This window comes from Miscanthus floridulus, chromosome 7, assembly GCF_019320115.1.
Source record: "Miscanthus floridulus cultivar M001 chromosome 7, ASM1932011v1, whole genome shotgun sequence".
In the NCBI taxonomy this organism is placed as follows: domain Eukaryota; kingdom Viridiplantae; phylum Streptophyta; class Magnoliopsida; order Poales; family Poaceae; genus Miscanthus; species Miscanthus floridulus.
The window spans coordinates 129,135,272-129,157,277 of record NC_089586.1 but is presented as its reverse complement, the minus strand read 5'-3'; the positions used below and the strand labels follow the sequence as shown (position 1 = coordinate 129,157,277).

Sequence of the window (22,006 nt, the reverse complement as noted above, 5' to 3'; positions counted from 1 at the left end):
GTAGCTGACGACGTCCGTGCGGTGAAGTGTGCCCACTTAGTCCTCGAACACAAAGAATTCGAGGGCCGAGGAGTAACCAACGTAACTGGCGATGAAGCACGAGTGACGAACATTCTGGTCGACTGGTCGGCGGTGAAGTGAACATTGAGTAGAAGCGACCGGTGAATAGTCCGATCAACTGGTCGGCGATGAATTCCATGAACCAAGCGGTCCGACCAGTTGATCAGTGGAGAAACCTGAGCACCAGGTGGTCCGATCACCTGGACGACGATCCTACAATATAAATATGTAGAACGGGTAGTACATGATGTACAAATAAAGAAACTTTGAAGAAAAATCAGCAATGGTGATGAAACGACGTATGCAATTCGGCGATCAGTTAGCGTGAAAATATATTTATGTTTAATATAAAACACCCGAACAGTTAGTGTGTAGCTGAGTCTGCAGCCCTAGCTAGCCCATAGTCCATAACGTCGAGCACGGAGCCCTGTGCACGTGTAGGAGGAACATGCGTCACCAAGGAGCCACTGCCGACCACCCATAACGCAAAGGGCAGACGCTCGTGCACGTGTAGGGAGGAGCCAGAGACAGGACCGTCTCTGGAGGCGTCCGAGCATCAATGTGACTATTCGAGGGTTCGAAAAATTGTTTGGAGAGCAAATATGGAGAAAACAGTTCGGAGAAACATCATGGCGATATACGAAGATTAGAGAATATTTAAGAAAATATTAAAACATGACTTAGCTTTGGACGGAGCATCTGGTGTATAAAACACAGATCCGAGTAGCGTTGTATATTGTACGCATAGTTGGAAGCAGTGTTTCACAGGCCGTAGGGCTGAGCCTGGTAATTCTCCATCAAGGCTTCGCACTCGGAGAGCCAGAGACCCGTTGTGGGGGTTGGTCGGCGACGAACGGAGTGCCCTTCAGGAGTAGACGTGACCACGAGATTCGTACCAAGTAGTGCAGGACGACTGACCCGAGCTGGTCGGGTAGATCTATTATGGGTAGTGGTTACCTGCTCAGTAGGTTGATTTTGAATCGAATCTACCAGAGCTAGGGTTTCAGCAAGCTTGGTGCCGACCTGATCGATGGAGTCGAGCAGGTCGGTGTTGTCGGTCTACCTCCCTTTGTAGCGAGGAAGCGAACGACGGGTTATCGGCGTGGCTGAAGGCGATGCTGGTGTGGCCGGAGCTAGATCCAATATGGTTGAAGCCGTAGCTGATGCTGGTGAAGCAGTGGTCGACGTAGATTGGATTTGTGCCTCCTTCGTGGTCATGGTGATGAAGTTGTCGGAACTAGGAGTCCAGGTGATCTGGCCGATGGTGAATATGAGGCCGTTCGGCGTAGCCATGGAACCAGGGATGATGACCATCTTGTTCATCTGGGAAGCAGTACGCACACCGCCTACCTGACGCGCCACTATCGATGAAATATGGTCGGCAGTCTACCTAGGGGTATGCCCAAGGTAGTAGATTATTGGTAGACAGGTGCGCAAGCTACGAACGAGATGGTAATGCAAGATAGACATGAGGTTTTATCTAGGTTCGGCCACCGTGAAGACGTAATACCTACGTCCTGCGTCTGATTGTATTGTTGTATGTCAATGAGATCCGATAGATCCTATCCGCTAGGGGACCACTACCTCTCCTTATATACTCTAGAGGAGGTAGGGTTATAAGTAAAGTAGCCTATTTGGTACTATATAATGTCTTGCGGTGCACGCCGAGTAGCGCCGTGCACATCTTAACCTTGTGGGCCGGGCCACCCCTGGAGGCGCAGCCCATGTCTTGGGGGCCATACCCCCATAAATATAGACATAACGGGAGTAATCATCTGTAAATGTTACGAATGAATCATTACCATCCACACTCTTTATAGAAAACTGACCACAGATGTCTGTGTGAATAATCTATAAAATTCCTATGCTTCATTTGTCATCTTTCTTAATTCTCTCTACATACTTTTCTTTTATGCACTCTCTGCATTGTTCTAAATCTGAGAGCTCTAATGGAGGAAGAATATCATTCTTAACAAGTCTTTCTATTCTCCCCCTCGAAATATGTCCTAAACGATAGTGCTATAATTTCAACGACGCATCGTGAGCTCTCTTATGCCACCATTTCCAGAGTGACTCTCTGTCACCAGCTGCTTTATCAGCTGGGTAGCATTGTCTTTGAAGAGCCAGTGAATTGACTCTTTATTCTATCAAGGTATTCGGTGACTGTGTCACAGTCTAGGATTGAGCCCACAATTGTAGGCTCAATCGTGTTCTTTATCACAGCCAAACATTTCATGTTGGCAGTGACCCACTTTCTATGCTCATAGTCATAGGACATTTTTTGAGATTCAAAATCCCTTTCTTTAGTTGCCCAAATGGCATCATTCTCGTTTGTCTCCCTCACCGGTGCCACATGATCAATGGAACACGGTGAGGTGACTACCCAGTCCACCTTAGACAAGATGACAATCAGGTCAAAACTTTTCTTAGCATAAAAATAACACCATTTGCATGCTTTGATTCCAACATTGGTTAAAATCAAAATATACAACTATTCTTACACACTAATTCTACATCACCGTTGGACAGAAATAGAATTAATGCATAAATCATTAAAATTTACATATGTTCTTACACACTAATTCTACATCACCATTGGGCTAAAGTAAAATTAATGCATAAATCATTAAAATTATGATATTGTTATTAACAACGTTGGTAAAAAAATAACAACATCATAATCTATGTCAAAACTCTTTTTCTCCAATTAAATACCATATTGGTTCAAAATAACTGGAGAATCAACTATTTCTTTAGCAGCGGAAAAACTCTCTTTTCTCCAATTAAATATCACATTGATTCAAAATAACTAGAGAATAAACAACTTCTTTAGCAGCGGAAAAACTTTTACTCAATTTCTTGAATTTTACCCATAGGGAAAAATTACTTTTTCTATTTTTCTTTTGAGTCATTTATTCATTTTTCAGGAAATAAAAACTTTACTGGAAAATGAAAAAACAAAAAAAAACAGATTCAAAAATTCATTGTTCTTTGATCTTGGGCTAGAATTGGTACAGTGGCCCGACCCATCTCTCCGTGCGCGCACAGGCCGCACCCAGGTCGCAACCTGGGCCTGGGCCGGCAAAGTTGCGCTGCCACGCGCGCCCGCCTGGGCCAACCGATGGTCCAGTCATGCTCCACCGTCGGATCGAATCGGACGGCCGAGCGTTCGTTTTGGCCGGTCAAAACCATCGCCGCGACCGGTGCCCCGGAACCCTAGCTCATTTGCCCCCTACCCTTTCTCTCTCTTCGCTCTCTCTTCTCAGCCGCAGCGATGACAGCAACCACCGAGCATCCGCGAGCGAGGACGGCAGAGCGGGCAGCCATGGCGCCATCGCTGGCCCCCTCGCCGGTGCGCGTGCTCCCCAATGGGTGAGCACGCCGCCGTCGAGCGGTACTGGCCGCGGCGCCCCCTTGGCCGAGCCCGGTGAGCAGCTGCCCCCGGCTCGGCCCTTCTTCTCCCGCGCCAGCGAAGGGCCATTCCGACGCACGGCGAGGTAGGTTTCTTCTCCCTTCCCTTTCTCCTTCCCCTAGTTCTTTTTGATTTGGATTGATCTTCTCTTTTTCGAACCGAAGGTGGGGATTAGGGTTAGGGTTAGGGTTTCTTTGATTCCTTTTCTTTCTTTTGATTCGACCGATTTGGTTTTTCTCTTCTTTGATTTCTTTTCTTTTTGGAGTTCATCTGAATCAACATCTAGGGTTAGGGTTCGGGTTTTGACCCCTGTTCTTCTTCTTTCTTTAGTTTTCCTTTCTTTCTTCTCGGATTCAACTGATTAGGGATGGAGATTCGTTCTAAGGTTAGGGTTTTGCTTTTCAATTGATTTCTTTTCTTTTTGGATTTAGGGTTCGGCTCTGTTCATCTTAAGGCCGAAACCTTTTCTTTTCCTCCTTTCTTCAACCCTTCCTATTCTTTTTCCCTAAGTTGTTTACGTGGGTTAGGTTCTTGAGATCCTTTCCCCTTTCTTTTCTCTGATCCGAACACGGATGTTCTTCTCTTATTTTCTTGCCGCACGTCGGTGAGGACGGCGGTGTGGCACATTTCCCCCGCGTGGTGGCGGTGGTTACTGGTAGACAGTGACGTCCGCCATCCCGGTCTCTCTTTCTCTTTGCTTTTACCCGGTTAGGGTTAGGGTTACACAGTGGCAACCTGGCTCTGGTACCAATGTTAGGATCGTTGTGTGAGTACCTCTGTGTGTAACCGTAGATCCAGGTAGACCTCTCCTTTAGGGTTTCTCTACTCGCCCTTGGATAGTAGCATCGCAGCAGCGTAGGACGCCGGTACCACGGCGTTGTAGGCGTCATGGTGGCGATGCCGCGAAGTCCAGTGGCGACCGTGGTGACCCTGCAGAGGCGACGACGGTGGTAGGGCATCCCATTGCTAGTAGCACGCTTTAGATCGGTTTAGGTTTACTGTGGGTGGGATGGCGGCTGCTCCATTGGACATCGTAGTGCGAGCCATGATCTCCACCTTTTTTTTATATGTGCTGTGCGATAGGGGCCCACCAACCATATTAGGGTTGGGCTCCCCGATCAGGGAGCAAAGATAAGGGCCTAATAGGCCATTGGGCCTATTGGTGGAGATCAACTAACACCTCTTTGTGTCCCCAACCTTCTCCTAGTTAGCGAGCGCCTTCACCATCGATATGAAAACTAGAGCTCGCATCTCGCTATCCTTCTCCACCTGCTTAGCGACATTCTTCAACACATTGACAGCCTCATCAAACTTGCCCAATGCGATCTTGATGTTTGCCGCGCCAATCTTAGCGTGCAGGAGGTCAGGACCAGCCGCGCCCCAGCTCTTCATCACCTTCTATGAAATCTCATTCTACTCCAGCACCTGCTCATGCTGCTCTAGCCTAGTGTATATCACCCCAAGCAGGCGCTTGTCATGCGCAACCTCCACAGAGTTCTTGTCGAGCATCGACTCATGCAGCTCCAGCGCCTTCTGGTAGAACGGCAGCGCCTCCTTGAAGTCAAGCAGGGTGGCGTACGCCTCCGCGAGGTCCTGGTACGCGACTCCCAGCTCCCGGCTTCCCAGCGGCAGAATGGACTCCTTGAGGTCGAGGCAGGCATGCATGTCAATGAGCGCCTCCTCCCGCCTCCCCAGCGTTGTCTTCATGTTGGCCAGCTACAGTCGCACCACGTGCGCCACGGGCCTAACATCGAACCCTCCCGGTTCCTCTCTAGCCCCAAATGCGACGCCTCCATTGGGAAGGAGAGGAGCGAGGAGGCATAGCGCGCGGGAGAGGAAGGAGAGCGCATCATGGAAGCAGGAGAGGTCGAAGGAGGCGGAACCCACGAGGTGTAGTGCCATGGCGAGTGAGACGACGTCTGAGTTAGAGGCAGAGGCGGGGGTGGCGGTGTTAGGGTTGGCCTCGAGGATGCCCAGGCATTAGAGCGCGAGCCCGAGGACGTGGGACGCGTCGGTGGAGCCGGATGCCTCAAGGTGCTGACCGAGCTTGAGGCAGGCGAGGGCGAGGCACCTGTCGTTGTCGGGCACGGCTGCCTCGAGGCGGGAGAAGGCCACGAGCATGTCGTTCGTTGACCTCACCGCCACGAACGCCTCCTCCGCGGCCTCCGCGAGAGCAGCGGCGGCGGCCCCGGCGGTGGTGGGGATGGGAGGCGGCGGCCGCGGCGAGAAGTGTCGGCGCGGCGGCGCGAGGAGAGGGTTTATTAGGGCGGCGGCCGCGGCGAGAAGGGTCTTGAGGAGAACGGCGGCGGCGCGGCATAGCACCATGGTGGGCGATGGAGCGATTGCTAGCTCGCGGCGACAGCGGCCGACGGTGAGGGCGAAGAGGGAGGAATTTGCGCGATGGGCTGGGCTTTCTCCCCTAGCAGTAAGTAGATACTGTCTGGGCCGTACACTGGGCTGGGCTGACTGAGAAACAAGTGCCACCTACCGAGGGCATATGGACCACCGAAAACTGAAGAATTAGGCCTGTTTTTGTTTCGCCATCTCTTTTCGCGACCCATCGCGCTCGGAGCTGAGCACGCAACCACGCAGCCCAAAGCCCATTACCGGCGGTGATGGACAATTCAATCATCGGCGTTAGGGTTTGGGGGTTGGGGATCTGCACACGGCGGCCTTGGAAGCAGGTTTTAGGGGGCGGTGCTCGTGACATGGCGGTGGAGTGGGCGAGACAGGGGCAGGGCAGGTCTCCTTCCAGTTGGGCGGGGTTGGCGATGAGGGCATCGCGATGGAGCTTGTCGGCGAGCTACCCTGTGTTTAGGGGAGGGTGATGGCGAGAGGTGGGTGGCGCGGCGAGGCGGGGGGAGCTGTCGGGCGTCGATGATGGAAGCCGGTGGCGGGGGCGGGGACGAGGACGACACCGACGGAGCTCGGTTAGGGGAGCGCGGGTTCAAGGGACAGGAGCGGGAGGTGGATGGCATGGTGAGGCAGCAAGAGGTTGCCTGCCATGTGTACCCATTGACTTGGTTTTGTCTCCGGCTATAAAAAAAATATAACGATAATGATCTCGTCCCAAATCAAACATGGACATAGGACCATCCTATCCCAGAGAATTGAAATAATTCTCAAAAAAGAAATAGACTTGTCTCGTCACTCTTTGTCCTCGAACCAAAGACGCAATCTAGTAGGGAGCCCAAGTTTCCATCTCAAATAAAAAAGAAAACCCTATACTAGTTTTGTTGACTATTCAGTCAAATCTAAGTTGTGTTGAAACGCCCTGCCACACTCGACATCTCCATTGTACATACAGCCTACAGGATCAAATTATTTTTTAAGAAAAAAATCGCAGAAACATAAATGAAAATGTTCCCGTTCCAAAAAAGGGCCTAATCGTCTGAGGAAGGTCCGCAGCAAAAAAAAAAAAGGAAAAGGAAAAAAAAGAAAAGAAAGTCAACTCCACCAACAGCCGTAGAGGTCTCAGCCTGTTCGCTTGTTGGTTTCAGCCAGTCCAAACCAGCCAACCAACAGTGTTTTTCTTTCATAATAAATCAGCACCAGCCAGCCCAAACCAGCCCAGAAACCAACCAGCGAACAGACAAGAAGGATCGGAACAGCCCCATGGTCTAATGGATGTACGGCTGTGGCCACACCAGCAAAAGGCAACTATGCAAAGCTAAAAAACAGGCTTTTTACATAGGCATTAAAAAATTAAAACACACTGTAATGCTATGACATTTTTTTTTACCTCCCAAATCATTATGTCTACGGTCTGTTTGATTTTTATCGTTTGTCAGCACTGATACCTGCCCAATAAAAACGTCTAAAATGTCCTTCTCCCATTACCTTATCATCTGCCTTTTTCTCTCTCCACGCGGGTGGGGCCAAGCTGTCAGCAACTACAACACCTTCTCCTCAGCAAGAGCAGCGCGAGCTGAGGCAGGGCGCGCAAACGCCGCAGGCCGCCACCACCGGCTGCGACGCCGGGGCTGAGATCATCACCAAAACCGTCGCCTCTGAAGGAACATGGGACAACGATGGGGACAGAGATGGCGTCAAGGGTGGCCGGGGCAGAGCTCGCGCACGCCGGTCGCGGTGGCCGCGGCGGAGCTCGCCCGCGCGTCGCCCGCGGTGGCCAGGGCGGAGCTCGCCCGCGCGCCGCCCGCCGAGCCCGCTACTTCCTGTGCGGCCGTCCAAGCCCACCCCTGCCCTGCGGTCCCCGCACGGCCAAGCACCGCCGGTCGCCGGAGCCTTCTGTGCGCCATCGGTCCAGCGAGCCTTGGAGGTGGGCGAGATCTGGGGGCCGGCCCTTCCGTTGGTGGAGTCGCGGGGCCCTGCCGTCGATGGAGGCGTGCGGGTACGTGCCTGCCAGGATCTCCACGAGAAAAGCTGCGAAGGTCGAGCACCCTTCTCCGCCCCTGCACAGAAGTGGACGCGCTCCGTCCATCTCCATCTCTGCCTGTGACTCTGCTCTCTCTCCTCTCCCTGTTGCGCGACAGGTGGCGCCGTGGTCGTGGCGGCCTCGCTCGCTCGCTCGTCCGGGCTGGCGGGAGAATGTGGCTTGGAGGACGAGAGGAAGACGACCGGCGGAGGAAACGAAGAACTGCACGGTGAAGAAGCGAGACGACGTGTTTGGGACTGCGTATCTTGCGGCGGCGGCGAAAAGAATCCAATAATCACGCAAAACAGCCTGCGGTCACGATAATCGCAAAAATGAACTGCACCGCGAGTTTCTTGTACTGCGGCTCAACCCTACCCTCACGGTTCCTATACCGCACCGCGCGGTCCACGACCGCTGTCCCAAACATGCCCGAGGGCATCTGGGAAAACGCAGTCGTTTAGCAGGATCTGAATTAATCAAAAGGTCCAATTCCCCAAGAACACACGGCCACTATTCATATTCAGAGCAAAGATACAGATATTTGCAGACTCACACAGTCGTTTAAAAATATACCCTACGGATCTTGTCGCAAAAAAGAAGAAGCACTTGCACATTGGCATAGCAAAGGGATTCAGCTATTTTACTCATAATCAATCCAACAAATTCGCTTTCTTTTTATCACACTCTTAATACTCTCGCATATGAAATTTACTCCACAAAAATATGAAATATATGTATCCATCTCTCCCTCAAATATACACTTCGGATCATCTCTCTTTCTATGTATTTCCTTACTTACTACTCCTTTAACCACCAATTCATGTAATGTAGTTTCGAGCTGATAACCAGCCGTCGTCGTCCATGCTGCTCAGTTCAGTTCAGTCACAGAGCTCCTCCAATGCGTCGGCGAAGCAGGAGCTGAAGCGCGCCATCTCGGCCTCCGGCAGCACGACGCCGATCTCCACCCCGGCGGCGTGCGCGTCGGCGTCGCGGCCCTCGGCCAGGGAGACCGTGCCGGGCGTCTTGTCGATGGACACCAACTCCACCTTGGCCGGCCGGCCCAGCCCGAAGTCGGTCTCGTACACGCCGTACCGCGGGGACCCGCCCAACGACATCGGCCGCTCCGGGACCAGAGACAGGATCTTGTGGAACCACCCGCCGGCGCCGTCCAGCACGCCGCCGTCGAGCCCCGCGACGGCCGCGCCGATCGCCGCGGCCGCTGCTGCCACGCCGTCGCCGCCAAGCAGCTCGGCCGCGCACACCTCTACGAAGCACGGCCGGAGGCAGTTGCCCAGGTACTCCTGCGGGATTGGCGGCGCCAGGCGGCGACGGCACTCCACCGAGAACAGCAGGTGCGCGCGGGGCCGCTCCTCCCCGCCGCCGCCGCCGCCCGCGCGCGCCAGGCAGGCCCACGCCAGCGCGCACGCCACCGTGAACGCCGAGCAGTGGACGCGCCCCGTGCCGCCGTCCGCGCCCGCCGCGACCATCGCGGCCACGCACCGCTTCAGTCCGTCGATGCGGTCGCGGGTGAGCGCGAACGACGCGATGACCAGCTTCGGCGGCGGGCCTGTCGGCGCCGGCGGAGGCGGAGGTGGGCCGTTGGCCGGGAGCTGGCGCATTTCGTCGAGCGTCCTGGCGGCGAGGCCCTCGGGGTCGGCGACCACACCACGGTCCAAGAAAGGCGGCGGCGGCGGGACCGGCACCGCGTCCGTGCCGCTGATGGCCTCCCGGCACCGGGCGGCCCAGGTCTTGACGAAGTGCATGTAGCTGGAGTCGTCGCAGGCCACGTGGTGGATGGAGACGCCGACGGCGACCCCGCGGGCGGGGAACACAGTGACCTGCGCCGCCGCGAGGGCGAAGGACCCGTCGGCCTCCGGCCGTGGGAGCTGCGGCACCAGCGCGTACAGCCGGGCGACGTCCCTCGGGCCGCCGCCGGAGAGCTCGTCGAAGTTGTCGGAGCTCTCGGCGACGGTGAGCTCGACGGCCTCGCCGCCGTCCGCGGAGCAGAAGAACTCGTACCCGCCGTCGCCGCCGTCCGGGCACGGCCGGACGCGGCCGAGCAGCGGGTAGAACGCGTGCAGCGTGGCGGAAAGGGAGGAGACGAGGGACGGCAGGAGGTGGGCGGCGAAGTGCTCCGCCGTGTGCGCGTAGGGGTAGAAGAAGACCCGCTCCACGGGGCCCGTGAAGAGCCAGGGCACGTCGAAGAAGGTGAGCGGGAGCGCGCCGCCGGGCGCCGGAGGTGAAGCCCCCACCTTGAGCCTGTCAAGAACCTTGGTGGCGGCGGCCATGGGGAACTGGAGATGCGGCCCCCTCTCCCGTGCTTGGAGCTGGAGCCGCACCGCGGCAGGGAGAGAGGAGAGGGAGGAGGTGGTGAGCAGATCAGAATGGTGTCCGATTCAGATCCACCAAACACAAGCAAGCACTAGAAAGAAGACGACCTGCGCCTTGTTTAAAGTTTTTTCACTCTCTTTCTATCACATTAATTTTTAGCCGTTTGCATAGAGTATTAAATGTAGGTAAAAAAAATAACTAATTACACAGTTTAGTTGGAAATCACGAGATAAATCTTTTGAGCCTAGTTGGTCCACGATTGGACAATATTTATCAAATAAGACGAAAGTGGTACTATTTATCGGGTTGAAAATTTTTCAGCATCTAAACGAGGCCCTGCTGCTGTTGGTGGGATGGAAATGTCACCAAACAAAACGTGTCCCTCTCGTCTCGTCTACCACTGCTGTCTGCTGCTTCGCTTCTCTTGAGGAAGAAGGAAGGAATGATACAGGCAGAAAGACACTGTCAGTGGCAGACTGACAATTTCTGCTGCAGTAAACAGTAGCCAATCTCCTGCACAAGCACAGAGAATAAAACTGACAGGCACAGGCAAAAAGGTTCGGTGTCTGCTGAATTACAGCAGTGAAAAGCAGAGAGCAAGCTGATGACAGCAGGGAAACCTGTGTTCAGACTTCAGAGAATTAACCTGGTGACAGCCCAGTGAGGCAGCGAATGGAAGTGAAAAAAGGCAGTAACTTTGAAAAATCATAGTGCAGTCACACTACAATCAGACCAGACCTAAAGAGCCGGCCCTGCTCATTTGCTGAAATTTAGCTTATGCTGATATTTACGATAATTCATTTTGAGAGAAAAACACTGTTCGTTCGCTGAAAACTACGGTGAAAGTAGTACTGAACTGAAAACTACTGCTCAGTGCGGTAGTAACAAATAAATCCAGTATTTTGAGCACTAGGTAACGAGGCAGCTGCAGTGTTGATCTGAACAGATGGGGTGGGTGTCGCCGGTCGCCCTTGTGTCTCTGTCAAACAGCCAAACAGTCAAAATTTCTGTTAAGCGTCTCTGTTCTCTGGCTTATGATTTTGAAGCTGCATGTCCTTTCAGCCACCCACTTGGTTAACATTATGCTGCAGGTACTGTGCGCATCCGTGCTCCAATAAGGCCCGGAATCTACAAAACAGAAGAGCAGGGAAATTTTGGGAAGAGTCAGCTCTCTGATTGAAAAAAGGCTTTGTCTTTGTCAATATGTGTCGGCGCCATGTGCTTACCATCACACAAGATGTCTTTGGCTCTGGAGGTCCTCACTTTGATTCTCTCAAGTCTCACCTGGACCCTGTACATGATCCCAAATTTTTATATAAAAGACAGGGATGCAGAGCTTTATCATCCTATAATCACATAATTAACTGAAGGTTAGACCTTGGAAATATATCCTGGACCTGAATGCACGCAGAAATCGTGTAAGTAAAGACCGCTCCAACCTTAATATATCCAATAAGGACCAGCGTTGTGGTTGGAGCAATCCGAAAGGGGAAAACTTTGCTCCAAATGTAGTAGTAGCAGTTGTTGCTATGGCCTTCAGAAACGATGGACGCTTGACTGTACCAGAATGTGTTGGTAGACAGCATGGAAGGAAAGTTGCTGTGATGAGAAGGCATGAACAACCATACAGACGCGCACCAACCCAACTGAATGGAGCCTCTCTGGTATCAACTGAAAGGTCACAAAAGTATCTAAAGTCTGTCAGGAAATTATGAGCTTTCAGGTTCATAGAGCGCCAAGGACTGATCTTAAGCAAAGGCGTGCCGAGGTGATTGGGAAGAAACACTTGGAAGTGCTACTGAAATCAAAGGGTGTACCTCAAAAGGAAAATATGCAGGCAGTGATTGATCATGACCACTTAATGGAAAATTATTGAGACGTTCATATCCTTATAAAAAAAGTTAGTAGCATCAGAATGGCAAAAACAAATGGCAGTAGTTGACACAATAAGCATATAACATAAAAAAACTACAGTATTTTTTCATGAGCAATTTGCTGGACATACAAAAGGCAGAGCACATAAGCCACATTTGAGGCATAGAATCCGAATTACCAGGATGCAAATCAGTCAATCACAGTGGAGTATGACTGGCAATGACATTATCTCTTACATTGCCCAGGGACTAAATCACAGAACCCATGTGATCCAAGCTCACCGAAAATAGCTATATGAGCAGCACAGAAGCAGTTCGTTAACACCACAAAGCAGATTCGAATTCTTTTGGCATATTATCTCATTCTACTAACCAGCTTTTTAACCAAAAAATAGCAATAACAACAATTACCTATTATATATTAAAATCTTGATCCATGAAAGAAATGGACACCTTTGGATTGAAAACGAAAAGGTTCTGTTTTTAGTGTTTTTCCTTATGATATGACTGGAAGTGGACCACAACTAGAAGCACAAGAAGAATTGACAAGGTTAGCTCCTAGACTGAAACTAAGCTGGCACATGTCCAAATTTCTCCAATCACTATTAGATAAAAAGCAGTGGAGCCAAACAGCAAGCACAAAAATTATGAAAGGTTCGCTCCTAGAAAGACTGAAACTGACCTGACACAAGTTCATATCCCTCCCAGCACTACAAAATAAGAAACATTTATGCAGTGGCATCTAACTGAGATTCAAAACCTCGGGTACGTATATTTGCTCTTGTGACACTTAGTTTCCTGCACTGCAGTGACTAACTACTTTTCTTGGCAAATCGTTGGGCCTCAAACTGATCGAGAATTCCTTTTCCTGTGTCTACTACAGTAGTAATTTAGGCCCAGGCCCATGCTTTTCGGCCTACATATACAAACTACACAAGCCTTCGTCATCATCAATCAAGTACTAATAAGGAGCATCTCTTCCTCAAAGGAAACTACAATTCCACTAAAAAATAAATAAAGATACCATCAATAGAATTGCAAACAGTATAAAGTTATCAGCAGCTCTGACTTCCCTTTTTATTTTTTATTGAAAAAACACTAGAGAGGAACATTTGTGAACGCACATCCAACAAGAACTTCATTTCGAGAAAGAGACACAAATCAAAATTAAAAAGTTCTTCAACTGAAATGATGGGAGAGGCACCACAAGCACAATTCCCGAGGCACCTGCTCATCACCTGATAATACTACTGCTGTACCATAGTGCACTGCCACTGCATCCCCCCGGCCTATAAGCTTCTGCTCTCTTTGCTTTGTTCCAAGCTTTTCAAGCTTTATCCTGTTCGGAACAAGCGTTATTATGGTGATCGATCGCACTTGGTTTTGGTCTTTTTGGAGGGCCAAAGTTCGTGCATATTTTGACTCCTCCATTACGAGCTTTAGCTAATGCGCGCTAATGCATGCTGCAAAGAGCCAAAGACCTCGATCACCTTCAATTCTTCTCTTGCTCCTCCTCCACAAAGCAGCTGCATGCACAAAACAAAGACACAGCACCAGTCTTGCTTTCCATTACGTGCTTTTACGCCTTGGGATCGGTGCTAAATTAAGTCGGTTGATTAGTGGGGTCTAATCACTATCAAGTGCCATAATAAGTCCTTGCCTTTAATTTTTCCGTGCTTAGCTTTATTTGTTTGTTTGACTGATGACCAGCCAGCAGCCCTTTGACCAGGCCAGCTGATGAACGCCTGCCTGAAGAATCCAAATAAATACTCCTCTGCTACCCCATGCTAATACTAAAACTTGGTACAAGACACAAAGTGCCAAGGCAAACAAAACTAAATGAGCCTGCATCCGACTTTATGAGACAGCCATCTAAACTTCAGGGGCTGTTTCTCATGACATGCATTTTTTTAGCAGCAATAAACTGTAATCTTTCGAGGACATCAACAAATACAGTACGTGGAACACACAAATTTGATGGCTTGTCATCTTCCCTGTGGTCTGCATAATTGACCAAGCTTGTGATCTTGAGACAGTGATAAGAACAAGCTAAGCTTGACATGCTGTTACGGCCGGCCACCTAATGACGGGCTATTAGCATCCTAGCTAGGCTACCTAACCATGTGTGTAGATCTAGTTATTCTAAGCCACATTAATCACGCGTTAAATCTACGGCTTTGCATGGATCGATAAAGCAAGAGGGTACGGTGGATTGATCGCAAAAGTCACTGACCTATCCTTGTTGTTAAATCAGCTATAACATTCGTCGTCGTCTTCAAGCAGATTATTAGTACAGTACTCCATATTGATCAAGATTTGTTTGTTCAGGTTGATTCGTCTTGTTGTGTAGTATGTAGCTTGGTTGCTTCTCCTTGTACTCTTTGCCCTTGTTTAGTTGAGGGGAAAGTTGGAATTTGGCTACCGTAGCATTTTCGTTTTTATTTGACAATTAGTGTTCAATCATGGACTAATTAGGCTCAAAACGCTCGTCTCGCAATTTCCCACCAAACTGTGTAATTAGTTTTTTTCGTCAACATTTAATGCTCCATGCATGCATCGTAAGATTCGATGTGATGGGTACTGTAGCACTTTTTAGAACTTCTTTTGGAACTAAACACGGGCTTTGCCCTGCTTTGTATTTGTACTGTTCTTGTTCTTTATCAATAAATGCTGTAGGGGTGCAAACCCCTCCAGTTTCTTTCAAAAAAAAAAAAAAACTGGAGGCAGCAGCTAGCTTTACAACATCTGAACAGTTAGCTGTTCTTCGGCGTCGGTCATCAAGAGCCTTAGCTGCTAGTAGCTGTGTAGATATCAGTAGCACATTAGCCTTCCCTTTTGTAATGGATTCAGTAAGAACACGCATGTCTGAATGAAAATTTTAGAGTTCTAAGATACTAACCCTACAAATAAACCTACTGATTGTTGTCCTTATCTGATGTCTGAAATAAAGAAACACTGCATTATTTTGCATGTCTATCTCAATTACCACAATGTGGTTAACGTTGGATAGTCAAGCCCTCCCATCCCATGGCTACCATACCATGCTCATCAAGTTTTTGGAGTATGCCAGCAGAGTCATTTTCTTTCTCTGCTGCAATAATACAACGAGCTTGTACAACTAGTGGTAGGAATAATTTACTGCTGAACACACTACTACCACAGTAGGAGTAAGTTGGTCAATCCTCCAATCACAGTCAATTCTACCAAGAAATCAGTCATTGGGATCAGTAGCCTAGCTATATAGCCTCACCGTGTTTCTGTTTCTGTGCAATGTGCGTACGTGCTTAGGGCCTCGTTTAGATCGTGAAAAAAAGTGAACCCGATGAACAGTACCACTTTCGTCTTATTTGGTAAATATTGTCCAATCGTGGACCAACTAGGCTCAAAAGATTCATCTCGTGATTTCCAACTAAACTGTGTAATTAGTTATTTTTTTTACCTACATTTAATACTCCATGCAAGCGGCTAAAAATTGATGTGATGGAGAGAGAGTGAAAAAATTTGGAATTTGGAATGCATCTAAACGAGGCCTAGGTTTAAAAGGTCAACAACTATATATGTAGGAGTACTGTAAAACACACTCCTCTCTCCTGTTGTGGTTGCAGTTGTAGGACGCAAAAGTAAACGTTGCTGCGGCAGAGGAGTTCATACCCTGTTCTTTGTCAAGGGGACAGTCACTCTGCATGGCACGGAAAACTAGGATTAGCAGCAACAGCAGCCTACGAATGCATACAGGTCGTTTTAGGGTCTCTAGAGAGCAAGCGAATTTCAGAAAGTTAGAATTTAGGGCTACTGTATCACTTTCGTTTTTATTTATCAATTAATGTTAATCATGAACTAATTAGGCTCAAAACGTTCGTCTCGTAATTTTCCACCAAACTGCATAATTAGTTTTTTTTCGTCTACATTTAATGCTCTATGCACAGACCATAAATATTCGATGTGATAAATACTGTAGCACTTTTTAGGAATTTGAAGTGAAACTAAACAAGGCGCAAGATATTGGTGCCAAGTCAAAATCTTGCTTCAGCTTTTGGTACTGCTACTGAAGCTTCTAGTACTCTTCACTCTAAGCCCCAAAAAGTGTTACAGTACCTATCATATCGAATGTTTACGGTTCGTGCATGAAGCATTAAATGTAGACGAAAAAAACTAATTACACAGTTTGGTGGAAAATTGCGAGACGAACGTTTTGAGTCTAATTAGTCCATGTTTGAACACTAATTGCCAAATAAAAACGAAAGTGCTACAGTAGCCTCGAATTCCAACTTCCTGAAACTAAACGCGCGCTAAACCTGTGAGCTGTGAGCCTGTGACAGTGTTTGCTAGTATCTTAGCGCGTGTTCAGTTTCACCCCAAAATTCTAAAAAGTGCTACAGTACCTATCACATCGAATGTTTGTGGTCCGTGCATAGAGCATTAAATGTAGACGAAAAAAACTAATTGCATAGTTTGGTGGGAAATTGCGATACGAACGTTTTAAGCTTAATTAGTTCATGCTTGAACACTAATTACCAAATAAAAACGAAAGTGCTACAGTAGCCTAAAATTCTAACTTCCTGGAACTAAACACGCTCTTATTGTTGTCATCACATTTGTACATCAATCAGCTAGGGGGATTCTAGGGGTGGAAAATAGAATCCCATAGACTCTTGGTGACATGAATGAATGTTTTGCACAAAACTTGGAGCACAACACTACACCAGATGCAGTTTTTCAGGGCCAGACAAACATACGGGGGCACAGAAGTTCATAGTGCAGTTTGACTGCATCATCTGCTGACCAGTGTGATGGCATACTGTATATATTGAATGAACTTTCTTTCAAACAAGGCCTTGTTTAGATTGGGGTTAGAAATCAGTATGTGGCACTGTAGCATTTTCGTTTGTATTTGATAATTATTGTTTAATTATGGCCTAACTAGACATAAAAGATACGTCTCGTAATTTACAATCAAACTATATAATTAATTATTTTTTTATCTATATTTAATACTCCATACATGTGTCCAAAGATTTAATATGATGAAGAGAGAGTGAAAAAACTTACATTCTAAACAAGGCCCAAGTCTTGAGCCTGTTCGCTTGCTCATAAACGATCGTAAATTTCTAGTTGGGAACAGTGTTTTTCTCTCATACTAAACCAGCCAGCAGTAAATAATCCACGATACGATACGGCCTCAGCCTTGTACTGTATCAATCAATCATGTCCAGATAGCAAGACTAGACTTCCACATTGCCAGTCACAGTCAGTGCCAACTGCCAATGAGGCCCGGTTTAGACCACCCAAAAATCCAAAAATTTTTAAGATTTTCCATCACATCAAATCTTGCGGCATATACATGGAGCATTAAATATAGGTAAAAAGAATAACTAATTGCACAGTTTGCCCGTAATTGACGAGACGAATCTTTTAAGCCTAAATAGTCCATAATTAAACATTTTTTGCCAAATACAAACAAAAGTGCTATAGTAGCCAAAAGCCAAAATTTTTTGCATCTAAACGGGGCCTGAGATGTCATGCATGAGAAGATGAATTTATCTACTCATATCAAATAACAGTAAGTTCTTATTTAACCAGACATTTGCTAGAAGCAATTAACAAAAAAAAAAGAAAAAGGAAAAAAGATGCATGCTTGCCAACCACTATATATGATTTATACTAGTACTACTCATCACCATTATATAAGATCAGAACACTGATGATATATAGTAGTAACAAAAGAAAGGAAAAAGAGAGTACTTCATCACTAGTACAAGTTGTTAATTTCCTTTTGCAGGAATTTCTAGCTCATCTCGCACTTGCATTAGCGGAGTGGAGAGATGAGATGGCATGGCATGGCTCCAAAACGCATGGTGGTGTCTCATCATCCTAGGCAGCTACAGCTACAGGGAGTAGCTGGGGCTCCTCATCATGGCCTGGGCCAGGTACTGGAGCTCGCCGGCATCCACCTTGCCGGCGCAATGCTGCGCGGCCGCGGCGACGTCGTCCCTGAACCCGGCCATGAGCTCCGGCATGAAGCAGTCGTCGAGGGACCCGGGTCTCCTGGCGCTGCACGCCGTGTCCTGGCGGAGCAGGGCGCTGATGCTGGCGCTGTCCGGCCACTGGTGGTGGTGGCTTGCCGGCGAGTGTGCGGCTCCCTGGACGCCGCACGCGAGCTGCGCCTTGGCCTGCATCAGCTGCGCTTGCAGGATGGCGACCTGCAGCCATGAGCCATGGCGCATTATATTTTCGATCAGATTAATAATTAGTTAAAGACAAGGAAACCAGTTGATGATGATCTGATCTGGGTGCCTATAAAGAACGACGTCGATAGATGATCAATCGGTCACCTGCTGCTGGAGGGCGAAGATCTGGGCGACGCAGCCGTAGACGGGGTCGCGGAGCCTGGCCTGCGCCTCGTAGGTGATGGTGACGACGGCCTCGCAGCGGTCGGCGACGGGGAGGTGGGACAGCAGCTTGGAGGCATTGCTGGCGCCGAACACCTTGTGGATGGCGGCGAAGCGCGCGGCGCCCTGGTCGCTGCTGAAGTAGGGCGCGAACACGCACTCCGGCACGCACCGCCGGCGCAGGAACTTGCACGCGCCGCACGGAGACCCCGCGCCCGTCGCGGCAGCAGCAGCCGCGGCCCCTCCGTTGGCAGTAGCAGCAGCAGCTCCGGCCATGTCGATCGTCGTCGTCACTGGCGCAAATTAACAGCTAGCAAAAGAAGTGTTAACTAGCTAGCTAGTAGATCGCCGTCTCCGATTCGGCCGATCCTACTGGTTCTAGCTATGGTAGGACGCGCAAGCTGCACCCTGCTTGTGGACTACCGGTGCAACTCGAGGAGAGATGGATTTATAGGAGGAGAGGGAGGGAGGCAAGGCGAGGAGGGGGAGCGCCGGAGCCCGGAGGAGGGGTAGACAGGTAGGGCAGGGTGTCTGGTTTGAAGGGAGCAAACGTGTTAATGCTGTGTTGAAGAAAAGGAGCCCCGTTGCTTGGCTTAAGCTGCCACCACAGCCTACAGCTATATAGCTTAGCTTAAAATATCCTAGCTATAACACTCCCCACTCTGATGCGGCTACCGCTGTGGAATTGAAGTTTTAATGGTTAGAATCGTTCTGTAGCTCTGTGTAACCGTAGAAACCGGGTAGGTATTTCTTCACCATTCGGTCCACGGACGCCAATGTCACGGCGGTTTTGGCGTAGTGGTGGAGATGATGTCCAGTGGTTCGGTGGTGACCCTATAGAGGTGGCGGCGGTGTGGTGGAGTTTTTTTTGTCGCTGGCAGCACTGCTTTAGATCGGTTTAGGTTTACTCTCTCGGTGGGTACGGCGGCTCCGTTGAACCTCGTAGCGCGAGCCATGATCCCCACCTCTCTTTTATATGTGATGTGCGACATGGGCCCACCAACCATATTAGGGTTGGGCTCCCTCGATCAGGGAGCAGAGACAAGGGTCCAATAGACCGTTGGACCTATTGGTGGAGATCAACTAACATTCTCTCCCTTGATCTCACTACTATCTTTCAATTTCATTTACTTTTGTTCATTCTATTACATATTAGCACATAGAGCATGTCTCATCATCACGGTCCATTGCCGATAGACTTAACAGCTACGACACACTACTCTGTTTTGAAATAGATATTTATCTTTGGGCCTTCTTTTGTCCAGAAATTTTAGGCTTTCCCTTAAACCCATGCTAGCTACATGTTCTCTGAACACCATGTTCTCTGAACACGTTGGGTGGTAAGCCTTTTGTAAGCGGATCCACGAGCATCTTTTCTGTACTTATATGCTCAAGACTTATGACTTGATCCCGGACTTTATCTATCATAACATAATACTCTATGTCAATGTGTTTGGCAGCACCACCTGACTTATGTTGTGAGCATACTGTACTGCCAGATTATAATCGTAGTATAACTTAAGTGGTCTATAGATGTCGTCAACCACCTTCAAACCGGATATGAACTTCTTTAGTCAGTTCACCTGTCCCGTTGCCTCATATCATGCTACAATCTGTCATACATTATGGACGATGTAGTGACGGTTTGCATTTGAGCTTTTCCATAAAATAGCTCCCCTTTTTGAGAGTGAATACTATCCCGTCGTGGATTTTCTATCATCTCTCGCATAATTAGAATCTGAATTTTCCACTATGTAGAGTGAATCAGATCTTCTATACGTCATCATGAGGCCTTTCGTTCCTTGCAAATAATGCAAGACTTTCTTTACCAATTTCCAATGTTCTGTTCTAGGATTGCTCTAGAATCTACCAAGTAACCTGGTAACAAAGGCCAAGTCAGGGCGCGCACATACTTGAGCATATTGTAAGCTTCCGACAGCTAAAGCATATGGAACCACTTTCATTTGATTGAGCTCATATTGGTTCCTGAGGCATTAAAAATCTCCATATCTGTCGCCCTTAACTATAGGAGCAGGTGAGGGACTACATTTGTGTATATTAAATTTCTTTAAGATTCTTTCTATGTATGCCTTTTGTGACAGTCCTAATACCCCTTTTCTTATATCTCGGTGAATCTCGATCCCTAGAACGAACGAGACTTCACCAAGATCTTTTATATCAAGTTTTGAGGACAAAAACTTCTTTGTCTCCTGTAGTAGACTGACATCACTACTAGCAAGTAAGATATCATCCACATACAGGACAAGAAAGATAAACTTCCCATTCTTAAACTTTGCATAGACACAATTGTCCTATACATTCTCTTTAAAACCTAAAATTCTTTATTGTCTGATCAAACTTTAAGTACCACTGTCTTGAAGCTTGTTTTAATCCACAAATGGATTTCTTTAGGTGGCATCCCATTCGTTCTTTTCCTTTCATGACAAAACCTTTCGGTTGTGCCACATAAATATTTTCCTCTAAGTTTTCATTGAGAAATGACGTCTTTACATCCATCTGATGTAATTCTAAATCGTAACGTGCCATTAATGCCATTATGATTCTGAAGGAAATTTTACATGAGACTGGAGAAAAGGTCTCATTATAATCAATCCTTTCTCTTTGCATAAAGCCTTTTGTCACAAGTCGCACTTTATATCTCTCTATATTTCCTTAAGAGACAAGTTTTGTTTTGTAGACCCATTTATAGTCTACTATTTTGGCTCCTTTAGAAATTATATCCAAATCCCAAACTTTATTGATATTCATTGATTTCATTTCATCTTCCATGGCCTCAAGCCACTTTGATGAATGATCACTACTCATGGCTTCTTCAAACGAGGTGGGATCATCCTCCATTTAAAATTTCTTAGTGTTGTACACTTCATAATCAGCAGGAATAGCTGATTTTCTAACTCTTTGAGACCTTCTAGGGGCCTTCACATTTAGCACATCTTCTGTTTGAGGCTGTTGTTGCTCCCCCTCATGTGTGGCAATAGGTTCTATATAATCCTGTAGAACATGTTCCTCATCGTCATTCATTGTTGCCATAGGTGGGATAACAATAGGTGCTGGCACCACAGTATCTAGCACTATCGGTGCAGCGACAGCAGGTAGTGAGAAAAATGGCTCATGAATCATTGGAGTGGGCGCAACTACACCCGCTTCACTTCAAGGTCAATTTCTCAAGCTACCATGCTCCCCCTCATCAATTCATCCTCTAAGAAGACAGCGTGTCTCATTTTCACAAACTTTGTATGTCTCTCTAGACAGTAGAAAACAAAAAACTTTTGACTTTTTTGGGTAGCCAAACAAATGGCAACTTACTGTTTGGGATCTAACTTCCCAATGTTTGGGTTAAATACTTTAGCCTCAGCAGGACTCCCCCACACACTTAAGTGTTTAGTGAAGGTACTCTTCTTGTCCACAACTCATACGGTGTTTTGGGTACCGACTTACTTTGTACTCTATTAAGAATATGAATGTCGGTTTTTAACGCGTCCATTCACATGCTCAACTGTAAGGTGGAGTAACTTATCATACTGCCCACCATATCCATCAGGGT

The 22,006-nt window shown here is 48.1% G+C and overlaps 2 protein-coding genes and 1 pseudogene across 2 annotated transcripts; all 3 read right to left on the bottom strand.

Annotated features, from left to right (window-relative positions):
* Nucleotides 1–4,645: 4,645 nt before the first annotated feature.
* Nucleotides 4,646–5,797, bottom strand: LOC136464763 (protein KINESIN LIGHT CHAIN-RELATED 1-like; annotated as a pseudogene).
* Nucleotides 5,798–8,485: 2,688 nt separating this feature from the next.
* Nucleotides 8,486–10,284, bottom strand: LOC136464762 (malonyl-coenzyme A:anthocyanin 3-O-glucoside-6''-O-malonyltransferase-like). The gene has a single exon (XM_066463711.1). The coding sequence runs from the start codon at nt 10,133–10,135 to the stop codon at nt 8,726–8,728; it is 1,410 nt and encodes a 469-aa protein (XP_066319808.1). The 5' UTR covers nt 10,136–10,284; the 3' UTR covers nt 8,486–8,725.
* A 7,653-nt stretch (nt 10,285–17,937) lies between these two features.
* LOC136464761 (LOB domain-containing protein 16-like) lies at nt 17,938–18,722 on the bottom strand. The gene is made up of 2 exons (XM_066463710.1): nt 18,385–18,722; nt 17,938–18,252 (listed from the first exon to the last, which is right to left on the bottom strand). Exons 1-2 carry the CDS (start codon nt 18,715–18,717, stop codon nt 17,938–17,940), a joined length of 648 nt encoding a protein of 215 aa, XP_066319807.1. The 5' UTR covers nt 18,718–18,722.
* Nucleotides 18,723–22,006: the final 3,284 nt, after the last annotated feature.